General features: G+C 35.5%; 1 protein-coding gene across 10 annotated transcripts in view; it reads left to right on the top strand.

Moving 5' to 3' along the window:
• MYLK (myosin light chain kinase) overlaps window positions 1-21,837 on the top strand; it is a 196,261-nt gene that overhangs the window by 88,075 nt on the left and 86,349 nt on the right. For 5 of the 10 annotated variants that reach the window (XM_034422935.3, XM_087881751.1, XM_034422941.3 and 2 more), the window contains 4 exons: window positions 1,855-2,007; window positions 15,396-15,533; window positions 16,584-16,781; window positions 19,641-19,887. In XM_034422935.3, coding sequence (XP_034278826.2) covers window positions 1,855-2,007; window positions 15,396-15,533; window positions 16,584-16,781; window positions 19,641-19,887 — 736 coding nt within the window. Of the gene's footprint in view, window positions 1-1,854; window positions 2,008-15,392; window positions 15,534-16,583; window positions 16,782-19,640; window positions 19,888-21,837 lie in introns of all 10 variants that reach the window. The other 5 variants (XM_034422911.3, XM_034422923.3, XM_034422929.3 and 2 more) reach the window with 1 other exon arrangement.

Genomic DNA, 21,837 nt, shown 5'->3' with positions numbered 1-21,837 from the left:
CATGTTTGGACTTTTTGTTTGAAACTGAAAAGAAACTCTAATTTTAGGATTTGACAATTAGAACTATTCATGATTATAGAAATACTATGTACTATTGTTAATCTTAGAGTAAGAGGTTACTATACTTTATATCTGTATCTAGCAAAGAAGGTCTGAAGTTACTCTTTTCCTACACTCCCAACTTTGCCTTTTTTTAAATCCTTTCTTTCTTTCTTTCTCTTTCTTTCTTTCTTTCTTTCTTTCTTTCTTTCTTTCTTTCTTTCTTTCTTTCTCTTTCTCTCTTTCTTGTTTTCTTTCTCTCTTGCTGAAACTTTTTTAAAGAAAGGAAAGTTCTATCAAAGATTCTGTTAAATTGATCTAATACAAACAGAAGTTGAACAGAAATATATATAGGTTTTCCTTAGGTTGGGTGAGTTCAGGCCAGTCACTTTCTCTCAGCCAAACTCAGAGGGTTGTTGTTGGGAAAATAGGCAGAAGTATTATGTTCATTATCTAATGAATTGACTTTTCAAAGTTGCTGTGAAGCAAAGATGGCTCCCTACATGAAGGAAAGGTGTTTTTTTTGAATTTTCAAATTAAATTAGATTTTACTTGTATTGGCATTTTGTATCTATATCTGCTGAAATAAATGATTTCCAGAGTGATAAAGATTCATGAGATCATTATGTAAACAGCCAGGTACAAAATTATCCATTATCACTTAAGATACCCACTTCCCATCACATTACAGAAGGCCTACTAGAAAATCAGGTCTCTTTCCAAATATATATTATGAGACAAAATTTGTCTATTCATATAATTTTAAAGGTAGAAAAATTTACTTTCTCTAGATTAACTTAAAGTGAAGATCAAAAGACCAATCTCTCAAGTTTTGCTGCTTTTTACTTTAGAAGAATAGAATGTATCAAATTGATATTTGACCTATTTGCTTTACCATTCCAATATTAGTTCTGTCATTCCCTGGAATAACATTGCTTCTCCTATAATTACTATATGTGCCTATTTTAGGCTATTGCTATCAACATAGCCATTACTAAATTCCCCATAGAGTTAATCAAGGGCTTCAGTTAAAACTTAACTGGCAATCTCTCATAGCTGGCATTTTGAACTTTGTCTTAGACTTTGGATCCTTTTCTCCCTCTCTGGGCATCTATGCTGGATAGCATGTCTCTTTTACCATCATGCCATGTCTTCTTTTTTTTTGCACAGAGGTATCCATGCTGATTTATCTTCAGTGCTCCTGAATCATCCAGAAAATTCCTTGTCTGAAATTACTTATTCCCATTTTGTCTTATTAGCCCTTTTTGTCTTATTAGCCTTTTAATTGTTTGTCCCTGTTCTGTAAAGAAGCCTTATCTGATTTTCCCAGCTCTTTTCCATCCTCAAGTTATCAGCTGCAAGTATTGACGGTATGTCTGGGAGATTATGTGACAGATGGCAGACAGTGTTTAAATTCTCTATTCTGTCACATTGGTTCTAAATGGGAAGTAGTCACTTGCTAGAGTTCTTGTAATATCATCATTTTTTTCATCACAATAAATTGTGCTAAAGAGACAATAAGAATCATTCTTGGAAAGAATTACTTTCAGTTTTAGGCACTTGCCAAAGTGTCTGATGTATGTATACAATCACTGTGCTTTTTTGTTTTTAAATCTGCTCATCTAGTTTATAAGTGTCCACAATAATTTATTGCTGGGGCTGTCGTAAATGCTTTATCAAATGGTGAACGATTGTGCATAATACAGATTTAGTTTAAAAGGGTCCATATTTGAGGAAAAACTATTCCATTATACTTTTGTGGGTGCAAACTGGGATCGTCAGCCAATTTCTTGGTTTTCCTTCTGTTTTCTGTAGATCAACAAATTCAGTATGTGTGTTCTGACTTTGAAGATGGAATTGCGAAATTGACTATTCAAGATGCTTTACCAGAAGATGATGGAGTATATACTTGTCTGGCAGAAAATGCTGCTGGAAAAGCTTCCTGCTGTGCTCAGGTTACTGTTAAAGGTAATTATGAAGATAAATGCCCAGCTGATCTGTCCTTTGAAGACTGAACTGAAAACTTTAATTACTTTATTTTCTCTTTGTTGATGATTTTTTTTTACTATGCCTTTTATTCAGTGGAGATACCATCAGTGGTCATTGATTAACTGATCTTGTTGTATCTTTGACAGATATATCTTCTTATGTCTTAATCTACTTATCCGCTAAGAGGCATATTTGAGTTTGTGAGGAGTTTTATGCATCCCACTGCTTTTAAAAACCCCTGCCTGTGTGTTTGACCTTTACTTAGTAGCATGATATCTTTCAATCGATTTGGAAAAACATTAATGAGTTACGGTTTAGTAAATTATAGTAAAGTGCAGTTGTCTCCAATTGAAATTATTTCCTTCTGTACTACTATTCTGGTTCCAATGTTGATTAATTCTACAGCAAACTTCCTCAATCTGATGTCCATCAGTTATTTTGGAATTGTAAATTCCCAAATTTCTGGTCAGCTTTTGACAATGTTGGCAAGGGATTTTGAAATCTGTAACTCCAACATATACAAATCTGTCTGTTGAAGAAGTCTATTCTGCAAAGATAAATTAGAATAGAGAAGAGATAGAGATAAGAATGACAATTTGAAGAACCATGAATTGCCTCCAGGTGAGAAGACTGAACTAATGAGCCCCTTCATTACTCCACTTTTAAAATTCCTATATTCTGTGGGCTGACACAGTAAGTTTTTAATTTCACATTTATCTTAATCTTCAAGCAGTCTTCCATCCAGATTCAATCTAGGCAGAATTCTGCTTAGCTTCAAGTTTTGCAAAGTAACATACTCAAACTATTTTAATTATGATTCCAAGTATCCATTGCTGTTTTGAATGAATCTACATTCCCTACATAGCTCCAGTGAAGAAACAGAACAAAACGGTGGACCAGGGGTTTATTTTAGCAAAATAAAATAAAGCAAAATAAAAGCAAGTTATACTATTGTATTTAAAGACATTGTGTTGCGTATAGCACCATCTATGCAAATCCTCTGTATTACTAATCTCAATTTGCAGTGCTCAAAACACAAAATTGTTAGGAAATGTCATTAGACAATCACTGCTATTTGTCTGTGGAGAATACAAAATTTCATATCTTTGCTGTACTACTTCAGGCTACTAAAGGTTCCAGGATATGAGTGTCAAACTCAATTGCATCACATGACATATCACATTGTTTTTGCCTTTGCGGAGCTGGGGTGGGCATGGCCTGTGCATGATGCATCCAGCCTGCAGGCCACCAGTTTGACACTCCTGTTCTAGAACAACAAAAATACCTTCAACCCTCCAGTCTACACACTACCTATTTAACTGGTGAAAACTAGCATGGATAAACAATTCAATGTCCTCTAGAAATTTTGGATTTCAACTTGCATCAACCCCTTTCATCAGTCATGCTTGCTGGGGCTGACAGGAATTAAAATCCAACAGTTCTGGATTTTCTAGGTTGTGTTCTCCAAACAAATAGATTATGATGAAGCAAATAACTTGAAGAAGGTTACCTGGCACTAAATGGCTTTAAAGTGGACCTACACACAACATTTCTCCAGAAATCCTTTGGAGCTTTTCCCTTAAAAATACATTATTGAAGAAAACAAGAAATATCGAACCCAACCAAGAGATTTTCACATTAACAGCCTTGTAAAAAGATTATTGTATATAAGCAGCTTGTATAGCAAATGGAAAATTACATTTTAAAAAAGAGGGACAAGTGTGTGTTTATACATTCCACTGGATTATGTGATCAGATTTGAAAACTGAAAGCATATTACCAGCCCCAAAGAAGATGTTCTGTCAACTGGATATAGAAATATCTTGAACGTAGAGCATTCCCTGTTGCTGATTTGCTACTCCTGCGAATAAAATCCTCCCTACATTACATGTCTGTTAAGCTTGCCTTCTAGAGAAGAAGAAGGTGCTGTTGAGGAAAATAGATTCTTGGGGAGAGAAGTGAAGCCTCTTTTGAATCAAGAGGCTGTTCTCCTGCAAGATAAGGTTGCAGTTGAAGATTGTTCCCTGACCTCCAACTGCCATTCCATTTCGAGAGGCACCAGTAAAGTGCATCATATTTGTTGGAAGTACCAGCTGCAATCTTTTCTGTGCTGGTCAAATTTAGCAATGGCTGCATGCCGTCTTTATTACTGCAGTGCAATTTATGTGGAGTTAGACTTGAAAAATATCTGGAAAATGCCATTAGTGGAAAATGCCAGGCTGCTTAACTGGAGTACAGGGATCACGTGAAGCTTATTCTAAAAGACCCGTACTAGCTGATTATTGACTCTTGGGCTCAATTTAAGGTGATGGCATTGACCTTTAACATTGTAAATAGTTTTAGGTCCTTATTATCAGAAGGATTGTCTCTTCCGTTAATCTTTCCATTACTTAGATTAGCAGGGGAGTCCCTTTTGAAGACATCCCCACTCAGGTTTTCTACTCTGTGGCTCCCCAGCTGTCAAGCTTAGTATCAGAGCTTCCACTGATTAATTGTTCTCACTGTCAGGAAATTTTTCCTTAGTTTTAGGTTGGTTCTCTCCTTGATTAGATTCTATCTATTGCTTCTGCCTTCAGGTGCTTTGGAGAATAGCTTGACTCCCTCTTCTTTGTGGCAGCCCCTTAAGTATTGGAACACTGCTATCATGTCACCCCTAATCCTTTTCATTAAACTAGACATACCCAATTCCTGCAACCATTCTATTTCTGTTTTAGCCTCCAGTCCCTTAATCATCTTTGTTGGTCTTCTCTGCACTGTTTCTAAAGTCTCAGCCTCTTTTTTATATTGTGGCAAGCAAACTGGATGCAGTATTTCAAATGTGGTCTTACCAAGGCATTTTAAAGTGGTATTAACACTTCACATGATCCTGATTCTATCTTTCTGTTAATGCAGACTGTATTGGCTTTTTGGTAGCTGCAGCAATTTGGTAACTGCTGGCTCATATTTAAGAGATTGTCCACTAGGACTCCAAGATCCCTCTCGCAGTTACCATTATTGAGCCAGGTTATTGGGTTGTATTGTGTTCTATTTTATTTCGCTTCATTTTACAGGTTACACTTAGTCTATTCCGGCAGCAGTTGTAGCATTTCCTTTATTAAGTAGATTGGGCTGAGAGCGAATGTCTAGCATCAAGTTCAGTAATCTTCATGACTGAGAATGGATTTGAACTTGATCTCCTTGATCCTAATTCAATACCTTACTTACTGTACCACTTTGGCTCTCCATTTTGTTTTTCACAGTGACCAATGGGGTTTTTCTGGACTTTTAAAGCCATCCATGTTAATGCCCATTATATATCTTGTGGTTATTAATTCCTAGGTCACCAATCATTTTTATTGTCCTTTTGTGCAATTTTATTTGTTCCATTATATTCCTCTTCAATTATATAAACATAAATCATTCTGCATAAATCAAACTGCAGATAGATCATAGATCTATATAAGATCATAACATAGATTATAGATCTATATAAGAGCATAACAATTTTGGCATATTTATTTATTTATTTATTTATTTATTTATTTATTTATTTATTTATTCAACTTGTATGCTGCCTTTCTCTGAAGACTCAATGCATTTAAAAACCATATATAAAACATTAAAAGTTAAACCATTAAAAATAATTAAAACCCATTCACACCATTCATGGCCGGATCTCGCCAAATCCCAGCAGCGAGATCAACAGCCCCAGGTCTGCCGGAAGAGCCAGGTCTTCACCGCTTTTCGGAAGGCCAATAGGGTGGGGATGGTCCAGACCTCAGGAGGTAACTGGTTCCAGAGAGCTGGGGCAGCCACAGAGAAGGCCCTCCCCCGCAGGCCTGCCAGTCGGCATTGTTTAGCTGAGGGGACCCTGAGGAGACCAACTCTGTGGGATCTTACCGGTCGCTGGGAGCTATGCGGTAAAAGGCGGTCTCGAAGATACCCTGGCCCTGAGCCATGTAGGGCTTTAAAGGTAATAACCAACACCTTGAATTGTGACCGGAGACCAATAGTGCAGCTCGCGGAGAATTGGTGTAATGTGGGTGTACCTAGGTGCACCCACGACAGCTCTCGCGGCTGCGTTCTGGACCAACTGTAGTCTCCGAACACTTTTCAAGGGTAGCCCCATGCAGAGCGCGTTGCAATAATCTAACCATGAGGTTAGATTATTTTAATTATTCTAATGTTCCTTAGCATTGATTCTGCTTTTATGTTTTCACAGCTGCTACACAGAGTTGCCATCTTCATTGGGCTATGCAGTAGGCTCTTAATGTCTTTTTCTAGGATGGTTGGTGGATAGCTCAGATCCTATCAGTGTATACATGAAGTTATAGGTGTCCCAGTATGCATCTCTCTTCACTTTCTTAAATTCAGTCAGATTTGCCCCTGGATTCTCTAATCAGCCATTTTAAAAAATATTTTTCTGGAGTTGGTCACAATCCCCCCCCCCACACACACACTTTTTTTTTTTTAACCATCCAGAATTGTTTAGTAACATTTGCAAACTTTGAAACTCAAGTCTAAGTCAGGATCATTTATGAACAACTTAAAAAGCACCAGCCCCAACACAGATGCCTGAGGTCCTCCACTTCTTATATCTCTCCATTGAGAAAATATCCCAATTATTTCTATTTTAGCTTTCTTTTTTGTTTTGTTTTTTAGTCAGTTAGTAGTCTATAAAAAGGCAACTTTTTTTATCCCATGTCTCCTAAATTTACTCAAAAGATGAGAAACTTTATTAGTATCAAACAGAAGTTTTATTTGCATCTCATAAATAACTGGATGATTAAATCCCTGGTGGAGATACGGATTTCCCTATCTCCACCAGGACATTCACCAGTTTTTACTAATGTGAACATCCTATCATTTGCAATATTTTGCTTATAGTGCTTTGATTAATCTGCTCGTTTAATTATTTGGTGAAAATTCAAGCAGCTGATAGCATATACTGTACTTAGGCTTCCCTTCTCCCTCAAAGAGAGACTCTGGGAGGTGTACAATAAAACATCAAAATATAAAACAGTATATAAATATTAAAACGTTAGAGTTAAAATTTAGAAAATTTTCCTCATGACAGAAATTTCATATCTTTATCTTTGTCTATGGATAATTCATGTAGGCTCCTTAGCATTAAATGTTTTTGTTAGATAGCCATAGTTTTCATAATCTTCTTATAGCAGCCATTCATTGATCAGCAGGCTAACAGATTAGAGCCATCTAAAATCTTTTTAGAACAGCTGCTCTGAACAGGTTATCTCAACCCAGAGATGCTGGCTGCAAAATACAGTTTGGGGATCCCAGGTAGGATTCTCTTCCAGTTAGTATAAAAGGGAATATGTTGATTTCTTGTGGCTGTTTATTTATTTATTTATAAATAAAATTTGTTTGCTACCCATCTTGTATCCAACAACTCTGGGTGGCTTTATTTGTTGTGGTTATATATTTATAAAACGATAAACATATTTCTTTAAAGATAGCAATCATGCTAAAGCAAAGGTGATACTGGTACACAGTAATTATTGGTTGGTAACTTTGAGACTAACTCTGCTTGATACATAAACTTTAAGGAGATGGGTGAGTAATTTTGTCTAATTTATTAACTTATTTTCGAAAAACATAACATTTCAACAGTCATGTTATTTCATAACTTGATTTTAGTAGGTCTGCTTTATACAAATTAATTTGGTCCTGCCCATTAATTACAGTATGCAAATTGTTTTAATAAAACCAAAATTAACAGTAACCCAAGGCTGTAACATCTATAAACCTAGAAATGTAACCATAGCAACTCTGTTTTATTGCAATGTTTAATCAATTTGTATCTAAACTTTGAGGATGCTCAAGTCAGGATAAATATTACTTTTGATGATTTAGAAAGTGGCTACATCAAATCACCACTGATTTTTGCAGATACTTCTCTGTTTTTAGAAACTGTGTAAACTATTGATTTTCTGAAAGGGTTTAATTTTTTAAAAAATTAAGTATGTCTGCTTCTTTAGGTTTGTATGACTAAGGAATATAGAGACATGCTATACATCCAATATGAAAGCCATTATAATTTGACATTCTACAGATATGTTGGAGCTGAGACTCTTAGAATTATCAAGCAGCATAATCAAAATTGCTGTCATAGCAATTTTAAAATGCTGTACTATGGAACAAAATTACAATATCTTTACGTTATGGTTCATCTAATTGCTCAGTCAATATTTATTAGGAGTTTTAGAACAAGCTCTGCACCATTTACAAATCACAGAAAGTTTTCAAGACTTTTGGAGGGCAGACTAGTTATAGATGTAGGTACAGATAAATAAAAACTATAGCCTTTCAGTATTACTTTTCTTTAGATGCTCCTTGAAATTGAAATTTTCCACTTCAAAATGCAGTGTGTTCTTCACATGGTTCTTGCACATTATTTACAGCATTTCTAAGCCATGGCTGAATATCCTTAGCAGCAGATGCTACATCATGGACTCAGTCCACATGTTAAGGAAGAGTGATGAAGTTGCCTTGAATACAATTGCAATAGAATGCACAAGACACTGTGATTAAGTGATGTTAATTTAATGCTCTTGATGCCCCCAAAATCCAAAACGGAGCCCTCAGGAGTTTTCCCTCGTAAAGTATATGACTGTTTAGGATTGCTGTTCACTCTATATATTCCTAAAATATATTTCTAATATATCAGTACATATATTTAAAGCTGTGGTATTTGCCCTGAACATTTGTATTTGTCCTGAACATTTTTTTCTGGTCAGTGTGTATTTTTACCATATTCATACTATCCACTAATGCTTTATCTCCTTTTTGAATTTTCAATATCATCTTCTTTTCTTTTTCCTTTCTCAATTTATATGTCATTCATTTCCCCGGTTTATTTGCAAACTAAAAGTTCTTATATTTCAAATATTTAATTTTGTCTTTATATCTATTAGCATAGATAATTATTGTTATAGAAGTTTTATCTGATATATAATAATTATATCAGTCAATGACTTTTGTAAATCTTTTTTTTTTTAATTTCATCCAAAATGGTCTGCATTTTTTCTTGAGGCTTCTCTTTTTAACTCTTGATTATGTTGGATTAAAATAACCACTCATAAAAGCTTTACTGGCATCCCAAATGGTCTTTAAGTCTGTTCCTTTATCTACAGTTGTCCATCACCAAGTCTTTCTGTAATAAGCCTTCATTTACTCTCCATCTAAAAATTGAAAATTTTCTATTAGGCATCAAATTGATAGGCTTGTGATCAGAAGAAGCCTTAGGTAGAATCTCCATCTTAGAGATCTTATCTGCACGTTTCTTAGAAATCCATATCATATCAATTCTTTAAATGGATCTATGTATTTTTGAAAAATAAATATATTCCCTATAAGTACCATATCTCTTTTTCCAAGTGTCCACCAAGAACAGATTGTCCATCATATGTTAAATTTTTTTTGGGTAGTTTGCCTTAGTTTTTTTGTTTTTGTTTTTTAATTTGATTTATATGCCGCCCTTTCTCCGGAGACTCAGGGCGGCTTACAATGCGTTAAGCAATAGCCTTCATACTTTTGTATATTTATACAAAGTCAGCTTATTGCCCCCACAAACTGGGTCCTCATTTTACCTACCTTAGAAAGGATGGAAGGCTAGTCAACCTTGAGCCTGGTGAGATTCGAACTTACAGTAATTGCAGACAGCTGGTGTTAATCACAATGCTTTTAGTCTGTTGAGCCACTAGGCCCAGTTAAGTTTTAATTTCTTTATCTGAAGTTCTATAAAACTGTGGAGTAACTACTTCATTCCAACCCCCCATCATGCACCATTACTCATATGAAAATATAGTCAATTCAAGTAATTAATGCAATAAACAATTATTATCAACCTTGGAATGTAATAACATCTTAGATTAACCTTCTCCATATTGCAGTTATGAAAAAAAACCCTGCAGAATATTGGTTGTGTTTAAGGAGATGGAATTGTTGCTGGATAGCATGTTTTGTATCATTAAATATTATTGCCAAGTCTTGAAAGTACTTCAGTTGAAAGAAAAGCTGCTTTATTTATGTCTAAATAGAGTTGTTGCAACTGACATGACCATATCTGGGATTAATTGCATTTCTCTTGATTTAAGCCAATGGGATGACAAGAGTGGATTGCCCAATTATTTAGATAAGCAATGTATCTATTTCTTGCTAGACTGAAAAAGTTATCTCACAGCCATTATGACTGGGTTATATTTAGGGATCATCTTGTGTATATACAAAATTGCTGAGAAGGTTTGCTTTCTCTCAGTCTCATCCTTTTGTCCAATTCCAGACATAGCAAAAGTAGATGCTTTCCCTGATGGGAAACTCCAGGCTGAGCTATGAAGAAATAGGAAATTAAACAAAACAAGTTCATGAATGTTATGTTGATTGTAATACAACTTACACATATCACACCTTTTTAATTTCAAGGTGTGTTTGTGGGATTGCAGTTTTAAAAACACTTTTTGTAGCAAGAAACAGAATGACTTTGCATTTTGGGTTCTGTTAAGCAGCTTGTTTCTTCCCTGTGAATTAACAGCATCAAAGCATAAGTAAGGGGGGGGGATGTCTAGATGTAGACCAGAATGGAGCTGAACTCTAATGTGGAACATTTTATTTGAAAGATGCTGGTTGAGTGATTTGGCTTCATGAATATTTGTATGTCTACTTCTCTGCACGCTTAGCAAACTAGCACTTTGAGAGTTAAGTGTTTTTCTGCAGCTCAGTTGATTTATGAGACTGGGAGCCAACACAATATTTTAATCACCATAAATGGTCAGTATTGCTGAGCATGTGTGTCTGCAAAGGATTCAGGCTAGGCATTATTTGGCTGCCTTATTCTAAAGCTCTGGCAAACAGACTCCTTTGGCAGATTTAAATCTCTTTTCCTGAAACTAAACATTAGGGATTATGATTCCCCGTTGTACTAAATTTGGATTTTGTTTATTTTTTTAGAACTTACTGATGAGAAAATAAAGCCACTATTTGATTAGTTTTAAATTTGTGAGTTTTCTATTATAAAAGGAGAAAAGGTCTTGACTTCATTTCCTGAAGTGATAACCATTCATTTGATGGACAAGCAAATAGGTAACACAGTCGGCTTAGATACAAGAAAAATGTGTAGAAAGTTGTGAATAAGTATTAAGAAATGAATGCACACACCCCCTTCCTTTCCCCTTTAATATGTGCAGAGGTTTCCACAAAAATGTCCAAAAAAGTAGCCAATTTCTCAGGCTTTCAGGACTTGCTTAAAGTTTTGAGAACAGAAGGACTTATGACAGTAATATTCATAGGAAATTTTCAAAGGCTAAAAATAGAAATTTGGCCATTCTTGGGCACAACAGGGAATTCCTCAAATCTAAAAAAAAAAGCTGAGAATTTTTCTCTGTCTATTCTTAGAAATCATTCCACATTTACACTATGTTATATGTTTATCCGTAAAAAAAGAGTTTGGGGAAGGAGATCTATCTACATATTATATATAGCAGTTTCTCCTCTCCTTTGTCCCTGTCCCCCCATACTTTACGCTTAGAGGCACTTAACATAATGTGGCCATATGAGAAATGAATAAGAGATTACTTTAAAGAACTACCCATGTAAGATGTGTTGGAAGTTGAAATGGGGTGGGGAATAAAAGTAAATGTGAACCAAATCATGGGTCTTTGAGATATTAACTCTTTGATGACATGCAATGTTAAGAGCAGTAGAAGTCCACTGATTGGCTAAGAGTTGCTAGCAGCAATTATTGGTGGCTTCCCCTATTTGTATTGTTGAATGAATCAGACTGCTGGCCAGTCAGATACTAATTTGAGTTCTTGAAGTATATTGTTAAGCAAGTGAAGAAACATTAGGAAGGTACTTTAATGCATTCCCATTTTAGTACACCAGTCCCCAGAACGGGGAATGTTAGAATCTTGAAATTGGCACGTGAATTAATATCCTTTCAATTTCCTGATAGTTTTGGCTGTGATCATGGGAAACTGTCATATGGGCAGAAGAAAGTAAAGCAGAGCAGAGGGCATTTTCTACATTCTGAAAAAAGTATTTCTCTGGAAGAAGCACTTGAACCTAAATCTCTGGGGAGCTGACTCAAGGAGCATTGTATGCCACTCACAGTCGGGATGCTAATAAAAGCTGGCCCTTTTCATTCATGAACAAGCTGCTGTATTAAGTAAGAAGGAGTGCTGTGGGAAAGTTGTTTGTGAACTTTATGTGTAATAAAAATGCTTTTTATGATTTAGAAGTTTCCTTTTCCATTTCTAACCATTCAAACTAAGCATGGCCATTTTTAGATTAGTAATTGGAGAAGCTGCTTCTTCTTTTCTCATTGGAATCTACATCCTGTGTCATTATAACTACCCAAGGTTGGAGTGCAAAGTATTAAAACCGAAAGGAAGAGACACACATATAAATGGGGCAAGGGGGAGCGGAAGTATTTGATAACATGTTGTAAGATGACAGATACAACTTTTTAAAAAAGAATTAGGATTAATCTTTCCTGTTCTCTTGTTAAAACTGTATTCTATTAATGTTGCTCCTTTATACTCAAAAGTAAATTATACTGAGTTCAAAAGCAAAATATACAGATTTCAGTGTCAGTTCTCAGTGACTATTAGTGAGTTATTACTGAATAACTCACTGATTCTTGAGCAATGGGTTTTGGAATAAAGATTGTTTCATTGTCATGGCACATTTATAATTGCCTTGCTCATTTCAGCGTGTTAAGAATATATAGAATAGCCACTGACCAAAAGAGGAGATTTAATGACAACATTCATCAATTCTTTGATGAGAAGAATTTCCCCTCAAAGAACAGGATGAAAATATTTATTTAATATATTTAGATGGGCTAAGTAATAATGGAAATTATTAATTAAAATCTGTTTCAATATAAATTTGAAAGGAGTCATGTCTGTTACTAGCCACAGCAGTAGAAGTTAAAATGTCTTTGGTAAATCAACATTTATTCATTAATGGATCATTGGATTTATTTATTACTTATTAAAAAATAATTATATTGCCACCCAATTCTGAGCAACTTCTAAAAATAAAACCCCAATACAAAAACAAAATAACCCTACTCCTCTTTTATAAAGGTTTTTTTCTCAACTGGGTGGATAAAGAGAAAAGAAATATTCTCAGATGCGTATTTGACATTCCCATACACCAAGGGAGATAGATATAAATATATAAAAGCAGCGTTGAACACTGTTCATTTATACGTCCATAGAATATTTAAAGCTTTTTTAAAATGTATGGCAAGCTTCATTGCTTAAGTGTCTTTATGTGCTCATGAAATAAATGTAAAGTACTCATAATTTTTCTTCCTGAACATCACATAAAGATTATAACCCAATTAGTTCTATTAATAGTTTGTGGATGTTGAGAGCCATAGTTTCTAAGGTAGAGATGGCAGCTATGTCAACAATACTAATCATCTAGCTTCAAAGCTAAGTAGTACAAGGCAAAAAAACTTCACTAAACAATAGGAAGGCTAAGAGAAAGAATTATTGGAATTAAATTATAGTCTGTATAAAAAAAGAATTGTACCTTCATCTTGACAAAGGACAAAGAATTGTTTAAGTGTCTTCTTGTAGTATGCAAGCAAAAAATTGTTAGCTAGACATGCCATACTTGGCTGAGTCTGGGCCAAGAGCCCAGTTAAGCCATACTGACTAAAGCATCCAGAAAATTCTAGGAAGACATACCAGTCAGCCTAACATGCAATATGTGTGCCAGTTTTAAATACTAGCTAACTAAGTGTTAAATGAGAATAATATGCCATAAAATAATTACATGGATGTTTTTATTTGTGTGAAGTTATATTCTGGAATTTATAGGTCAGGTTATTCCTTCTGCTGAATTCTCCTGCTGCTGAAAATAGGAGAAAAAGCAGCTTGTCAAACTGTTTCCTTTCACTAAAATGGAAAGCTCCTAATTTCAGTCTACATAAGAATCAGATCGGGGTGGGTTCTACTTACCTTTACTAGTGGTTTGTAATGGGGCTTAGCGCATGTGCTCTTCTGCACATGTGCAGAAGCATTTTGATGACGTCAGGGTCAGTGGGCGGAGCCTCCAGCTGGTTTTACTACTGGTTCTATAGTACCGGTGCGAACCGGGGACAACCCACCACTGAATCAGTTCAATCGTTGTACCCTAAAAATAGATGAGATTAAAACAGGTCTTGGGCCTTAAGTGGACATAAGGCTTATTTGCAAGTTGGAGATATTATTTGCCCCCAAATTCATTACCATGATAATAGGAGTGCTCTGGAGGCCCAGAAGAGATGCTGATAACCTGCATGGGGTTCTAAGGCTACACCTTTTCCATCCTGATCTAAAGTCAATTTGGCTGCCTGAAGATGATTTTCACAAATTTGGTGGGATTTAATCCACTAATTGCAACAATCATGGAACTGAGTTTCATAACAATAAAATAGCTATCTTTCTTAAGTTCTCTTAACAGCATATAATTCTTCCATGTAAATATAGTATAAGCTACATTCTATAGTATGAAAACTATATTCTTTCTAAAATATTTGCTCCTTTACGCTCTATGATTCCCAGCCTCCCATTCCCTCCCCACTCCAATTTTCATTGTCTTTATTATTTATTAAACTTTTTTTCTTTTTACAACCCTTTAATCCCTTTATTTGGGGTGGAGTCGTGGCGACTGAATGGAGCTGAGCATTTTACTGGCCAGGTGCCTTCCTGATGCCTACGCAGAGTTTGCACCAGATATTTTCTCTTTGCGCCTTGCTAAAGAAACATCTGCCACTCCCTAGGACTGAACTCTCAACCTTCCGAGTGGGAGGTGAGCATCTTCACCTCTAGGCCACCATGCTGCTCTTATTATTTCCTATTCTAATAGCTGCAAAAAAAATCTATCTCAATCTCCTGGACATCTTTTTTCAATACACTTTCAAACTAATTGCCATTAGTTACATTTGAGCCAAATAGCATCCTTTAGGAAAGAATAATTGTTCTCATTATTTATACAAACTTTCGAGGGGAAAAAAATGAATGGCAAAGATCTTTTAAAAAATTTCTCAACAGAGTGATCCAAAATTAGGATGTGATGTAATATTATTTTTTACTTCTATCTTTACCAAAGATGTGTAAATAATAAAGTTGGTGTTATGTGTTCTATAACTACTTTAGAAGTTTTTGCATTAACTAAATTAAAATACTTGATTAATAATAATAATGATCTGTAAATGTAGAGTTATACTTGTTCATGTAGATTTCTGATGAGTAGCGTTGAGTCTTTCTACATTGGAAATGGTGCTATCCTATTAAGTTGTGTTCTGATAAAAGTAATTGAATCTTTTTACAAGAGTTCCTTATGGGAAACCATTGTGTCCCTTATTTAAGCAGAAAAGAGGAGCAGAATTAAACTAGAAAGTGCACATCCAGTTGCAGCCAATAAAACCTTTCCTCCAGTCCTCCTGAAAGGCCTAAGTGATCTCAAGGTAATGGATGGAAGCCAAGTGATTATGACAGTAGAAGTTTCAGGTAAATATTTGTGTTTTCTAATGGGCTACTTGGGAGAAAGGCAATATAGAAATAGAACTAAATAAGAAATAATAAACTGTTTAGAATTTTAACAAGGGTATTATTCTGTTTTGCAATCAATCAGTTTTTTTGCCTTCGGTTCATATTTATTACCTTTTTTTCTTTTTTTTAAACTTTTTATCATTAAAAAGTTTACTTATTTAGTTTAACCAATAGAGTCTAAGGTAAATACACTGCCATTGTAGAATAAAGAAGTGCTTGAAATTAGAAGAAAGGGAGTTAAAAGCAATCCATGGCGAAAAAGCTAGAATGTTTTCATGCAATTTTAAAACGATGGCCTTCTTTTAATGGAATATGCTTATGTTAACTTCAATATGTTAATTATATTACATTTTTTTGTACACTCTTTGGGCTTTGTTGTAGCTTGGCCAGACCTGTTTGGGTTAGGGTATAAAATTAGTACAAACAAATAAATAGTACCCTTTGTCTTCTAGATCTATGGAAGAGTAAGAAATGATTTGTGAAAACTCAGTTTTTCTATTAAATAATAGGATTATATGGGGTGCAAAACAATAAAACACACAATGAGAAAAGTGCCCAAGAGCACATGTGAAGAAACTATTATTTCTATTTTCACAAAAGACATTTTTTAGAAGATTAGAAAAAAGGATGGGGGAAGACAGTTCCATTAATTCTGGGACATAATATGTATGTTTGAACACATATTTTGCTTTTGATAGGAAGCCATAAAATAATAATTGATCAGACACAGGTGCATTAATGTGACTAAAGCCAAAGAATTGGTCTGTGTGTGCATGCATGTACAGTATGTTCAGATAAAATTTCACTAACATATACATGTTCTATATTATATCCCTGTATTTTACTCAGAATAGAACTTTTTTAATATTGTTATGGCAGCAGGAAGTCCATGTGAGTTTCTTGTTCTGCCTTATCTTATAGTTGCAGTTGGCCTAATAGAATAGTTCATAGACTTCCCCTGCTGCCTTTGTTTTATCTCAAAGACTTCTGTTTTGTTTTGTGGCTCAGCTAATCCACCCCCTGAAATAATTTGGCTTCACAATGGTAAAGAAATCCAGGAAACAGAGGATTTTCACTTTGAGAAGAAGGGCAATGTGTATCGCCTCTGTATCCAAGAGGTATTTCCTGAGGACACAGGAGAATACACCTGTGAGGCCTGGAATGACTTGGGAGGAATTCATACTGAAGCAACCCTGACTGTACAAGGTAAAGTTTTTATGTCTACATGCCAACAGGTATGCGGATGCACGTGTGCGCACACACGCACACACACACACTGCATTGTTTAACAGCTACACAGGAAAGTATTCAAAAAATCGAGAACCTCCTTGTCTCTCTGAAACTCCATAGTTTCCCTTTATATACAATATTAATGGATATTTGGCCCTATCCTTCATTCTGCTTCACTAGGAAGAATGTACTCTAATTTCTAAAACCAGAAAAGAAAGTATTAAATGAGAATACATAGATTTCTAAAAGGTTGTAATGTGTTTCTGTAGAAGGTAGAAGCGTAGGGATGTGACTATTTGACTGAATAGCTAGTTCAGAAACTTGGTTATGAATACAACATTTTAAGTTCAAGTTACAATTTAGTATATTTCTATCTACTGTTTTCTTATTTATGGGTGAAACAATGGTTTTGTGTGTGTATAATTATAAGCAATTACATTTATTTTCTCAAGCACCTGATGGAATGGAATATTTAAAGATAGAAATTATGTCTATTAATTACCAAAATAGCAATAATATACTGCCATGTGCTTAATGACCTAATTTGGACATTTCATGTGTTTAGAAAACTACAGGCCATAAAATAATAGCTTTGAGTAATCTAAACAAGCAAAGAGAGAGGAAGCCCATATGTTGCATGCATGGACAGTCTGTCAGCAATTCCAGAAACCAAATATGTCTTTTCCCAGAATTGCACTGTAGCAGTTCTGGGAAAAGTGGCTGCCGCCGCTGCTTTGAAGGGTTACCAAAAGATGCTGTACAGGTGACCCGATCTGAAGTCTACTCATGGTGTAGCACTTTCAAAAAGAGCCTTAAGGTTACAATAGCTAAGCCCATGATACTAAAGCTAAAGGAAGTGCAGCCAGCCATTGTGAGTATAGTGAATGATGGTAGTGCATTTTTGTGAAGAGAGTAAAGCAAAATGCATAGTGAAAGCAAATGTTATTTAGCCAAAATGAGACACTCAGATGCATGAATATGCTTGTGGGAATATGGAAAGAGTAAAGGTATGCACAAATGCTTTATTCGAATATGCATCCATGTATATTATGTATTAGGGCAGGGATGGGAAACTTCTATTGAATTATTTTATCAAGGCCCAAATTCTTTTAAGGAATACTTTACCATGGCTTGCATGCATGGGAGTGGAGGTCCAAAGCAAAGTGAATGAAGCCACTCCCTTTGCTCTTTTCCCACTCTCCCTCTTTCTTTCTCAGTTTCTTTACTTCTGGCTACCCCGTCTCCTTGCAGAGAATATTGATGGAGTAAATAATAATGAAACAGTGAAGATAGTTTATGGAACATACCCCAAGATTCACAGTAGATGAGAAGGAGTTAATAATTAAACTCTTGCTATATAAACATTTTTATATGCAATTAAGTATTTCGGTGTGCAGCTGATCAGGGCCAATAGAGAGATTTTGGCAATCAGAATATCTGCAGACGAGTTATGATTAAATATTTTGGGTAAAGATTCAGAGCTTGTTAATGACATTGTACACTGTTTTTCCCTCACCTATTATCCTCAGATATGATAGACAAATCCCAGTCTTCAGCCCATACAGGTATAGAATTCTAATCCAATGCATCTGGAGGGCACTAGGTTAAAGAAAGCTACTTCAGGGTTTTGGAAAACTTGCATTCTTTTGGATTTATTTATTACTAAGGCTATAAAAATAGCAAAATGAACAGCTACAAAGATAACTGAAGACACAAATGTCTCCTCCTGAGATTGTTCTATACAAGGGAATAACACTCAGTTAAGATCCCTTGCTGTCTTTACTCTAGAGTATGTGAAGCAATCTCAATTTTATTTAATAATATATTATTGTAAATTTCACATCAGAATTTTAGGATGCCAGGTACTGATTTTTTTTTTATTTTATTTTTTTTGAGATTTCAAGCCTTCCTTTTCCAATTTTTAATTTGTCTAGGTATTTAAAACAACCATGGACTATATTTATCTTTCTTCAGTTTATTTACTTAAACATTCTCTCCAGCCCACAGCAGACCAGTTTAAAAAAAAAAAAAAAGTACACAAAGTACCATCTGGGTTGTTGCTTTTTGTTTTAAAGACTTCAGATTTTTTGGAAGCAAAAGAAACATGGAGATCCACCGGGAAACTTTTTATAAAGTCAAACACATTTGAAATGACAGAGCTACCATCTCTTTACCCTAGAGAAAATAATGTGTTCACTTGCCTTTTTCCCCCCCTCAAAATCTTTCCTTCTGAGGAAAGAAGGATTTGCAATCACATTAGACATGCTGTTGCTGTAGCTATTATGGAAACTTTTGTTACAGCAAACACTTAACTATTCAGATGGAAATTATTTGAAGTATTGTTAGCTTCCCCAAGAAAAGGGATGGATGGATATGTACATAACTTGCAAGTTTTCTGCATGTTGTACAAAGTGACTCATGATAAAGTCTGAATTTAAACTTTTCGTATTCTGAAGAGTGACCTACTAACTCATGATGAAAAAAAAGTGAAAGAAAACTTAAAATGAAGTGACATGATCCCTTACTCCATATTTCAGAACGTAGCATTTTATAAGTTTCTTTGCACTTTCACAAATGGCTGCTGTGGTAGGCATGACCATTGAGGAAAGTATATGCTGACTACTTCTGCCATGTAGAGAATTGCCAAAGATTACTCCTTCTGCTACTATACTAGCCAGAATATTGTGAAGAGGTTCTCAATTCAGAATATGCATCCAAAGCAAAATATCCATAAAATGGTTTGTCGAAAGCTAAATGAAATTCAGCACAAGCGATTCCACCAGTGCTATTAGATTTTCTCCCTGCCTGTCTTAACATTTTTTCTTTGTGTTGCAGAACCTCAGGATGGTATTCAGCCATGGTTTATTAGCAAACCACAGTCAGTGAGAGCAGTAGTGGGGCAGAACGTCATTATTTCTTGTGCCATTGCTGGAGATCCATTCCCCACAGTTCATTGGTTCAAAGATGGAGAGGAACTAACGACAGAAGCAGGCTATGAATTCCTACAAAATGAAGACATCTTTACCTTGATTATAAGGAATATTGAACCTTGTCATGCTGGCCAGTATGAAATACAACTCAGGTGTGTCAAGGGAAGTATATATTTATAGGAGGAGGAGCTCATTCAGTCATCTAAACTTGAATGATAAGGCATTTTGTTTCTATTGGTCTTTGCTTTCAAGCAAGTGTGTTCATTATATATTGCCTATGGGTTCCTAGATGTCAGTGCCTACATTAGTTGCCATATGGATTTCATATTAAACTATTGAAACAGTCAATATTCTCTTCACTACAAAGTTGCTCTCCTGGCCTATTCTTAGCTTCTTTATTAATTTGCTTACCTCTAATAATTTTTTTAACATTCAATCTGCAATTCACATGTGATCCTATGTGTTTATTTATTCTTCCTTTTCTCATAAAGCAGTCAATTAGGCAGCACTCAGGAGAATCAAAGGCTTGCATTAAAATGGATGCTTTCAGTGATAGATGAAACTCAAATCTTGAAGGAAACAGGCACACCCAGAGGATTCTAGAGTGAAGGTCCCACAACTAAGAAATCCTTCTCTCAGGAGAATGCTTTGAAACATTGTCCATTGGAGGCAATTGTGATACACAAAATACAATATTTGAACAAAACTTTGTGTGGTGGAAGTATGGTTAACGTGTTATGGATGAACATAATTTTTCAGAAATTTTTTTTTTTTTTTAATGTTTGGGTTAATTTACATTTTTGCTAGAACAGCTTTGATATTTCTACCATGGGAACAGTGGGATTCTGAATTCGAACTGCAAAAAATCTGGATCAGCCAAAAGTCATACACGGGTAGTCTACCCCCTCACTGACTGGCTGGAGATCTGCAAGGTAGCCTTAATTCTCACTTACCCAGAACTTGGAGTGTTGAAACTAAAAGGAATGTGAACACAGAAGTGCTTTACCAAATCTTGGCAGATACCCAGGAATATTAGTCAATGTTCTCCCTCTTCCCCAGTATTTAAAAGGTTCCTCCCCCACATCCCCCACCAGCTGGTTGCACACACAAAAACATTTTAATCTGATTGATTAAAACAATGCTTTTTAATGTATAGAACAAGCAATAGTGAAAGAAAAAACAAAAGAGGGATTTCTTGAGAGAGGGAGGGAGAGAGAAAGAGAGAGAGAGAGGGAGGGAAAGAGAGAATAGGACAGCCTTCCCTGGCTACTCTCATTTGCATCTGAAATGGACATTTTCAGTAGCATTCAGAACAAAAGAATAGCCAGGAGTCATAATTCATGCATATATCTTTGCTCAGCCTCTTTTGTTTTCAGGCTTAAAGCACTAAAGGCTAAAACTGTAACATGTCAAATCAACTAGTTAAAACTGGCTTTTATAACCATACTATGGACCACAGCCTGGACTGAGTTAATACATATTTAAGCTAAACAGCCAACCAGTAGAGAGTCTTTTTATATTCTTAAGTGCACTTCGAAGTCTCCATAAACAAAAAGGGCATGAGAGAATGTAGGGGGCAGAATGGGCAGAGAACAAATAAAGACTGACACCAAACTTAAAACAAAAACAAAACAAAACAAAACCCAAGAGCCAGAATTACTCTGCTTTTCAAATGCACCCAAAGTCAAAAACTGCAAAATGAGTCAACCAGTTAAATAAGCCACTAATGTAGACATTTTGAAAAGCAGTCAGTCAAATTCTGTTGATGATGGCTTGCTGAGTTTAGCTGCTCATGTATGCTGCTCACTCTTTTGTCCTGTTTTATGGAGCCTCCAGGGTGCCTTTGAGGATGAAGATACTTCATACTGCATATAAAAACTAACAGTGTGCCATATTTGGATTTGTAGATCTGACATAAGTACTCTTGCTGCATCTTTTGGCTTCTTAATGAAGCTGATGTTTTTCCTGGCTCCCATGGTGGGCTACCTTGGGTCAGGAAATATGCAGTTGATTAAGAAAGTGGTGGAAGAAATCCCCTCATTCTGACCACTGTCCCATCAGTGCACATTGTGAGAGAGGAAAGAATGGTACACACTCAGTTG

Source organism: Pantherophis guttatus, chromosome 1, assembly GCF_059756535.1.
Source record: "Pantherophis guttatus breed Tessera chromosome 1, ASM5975653v1, whole genome shotgun sequence".
NCBI lineage: Eukaryota > Metazoa > Chordata > Lepidosauria > Squamata > Colubridae > Pantherophis > Pantherophis guttatus.
Note: the sequence above shows the minus strand (reverse complement) of the source record. Positions and strands in the feature narration are given on the sequence as shown.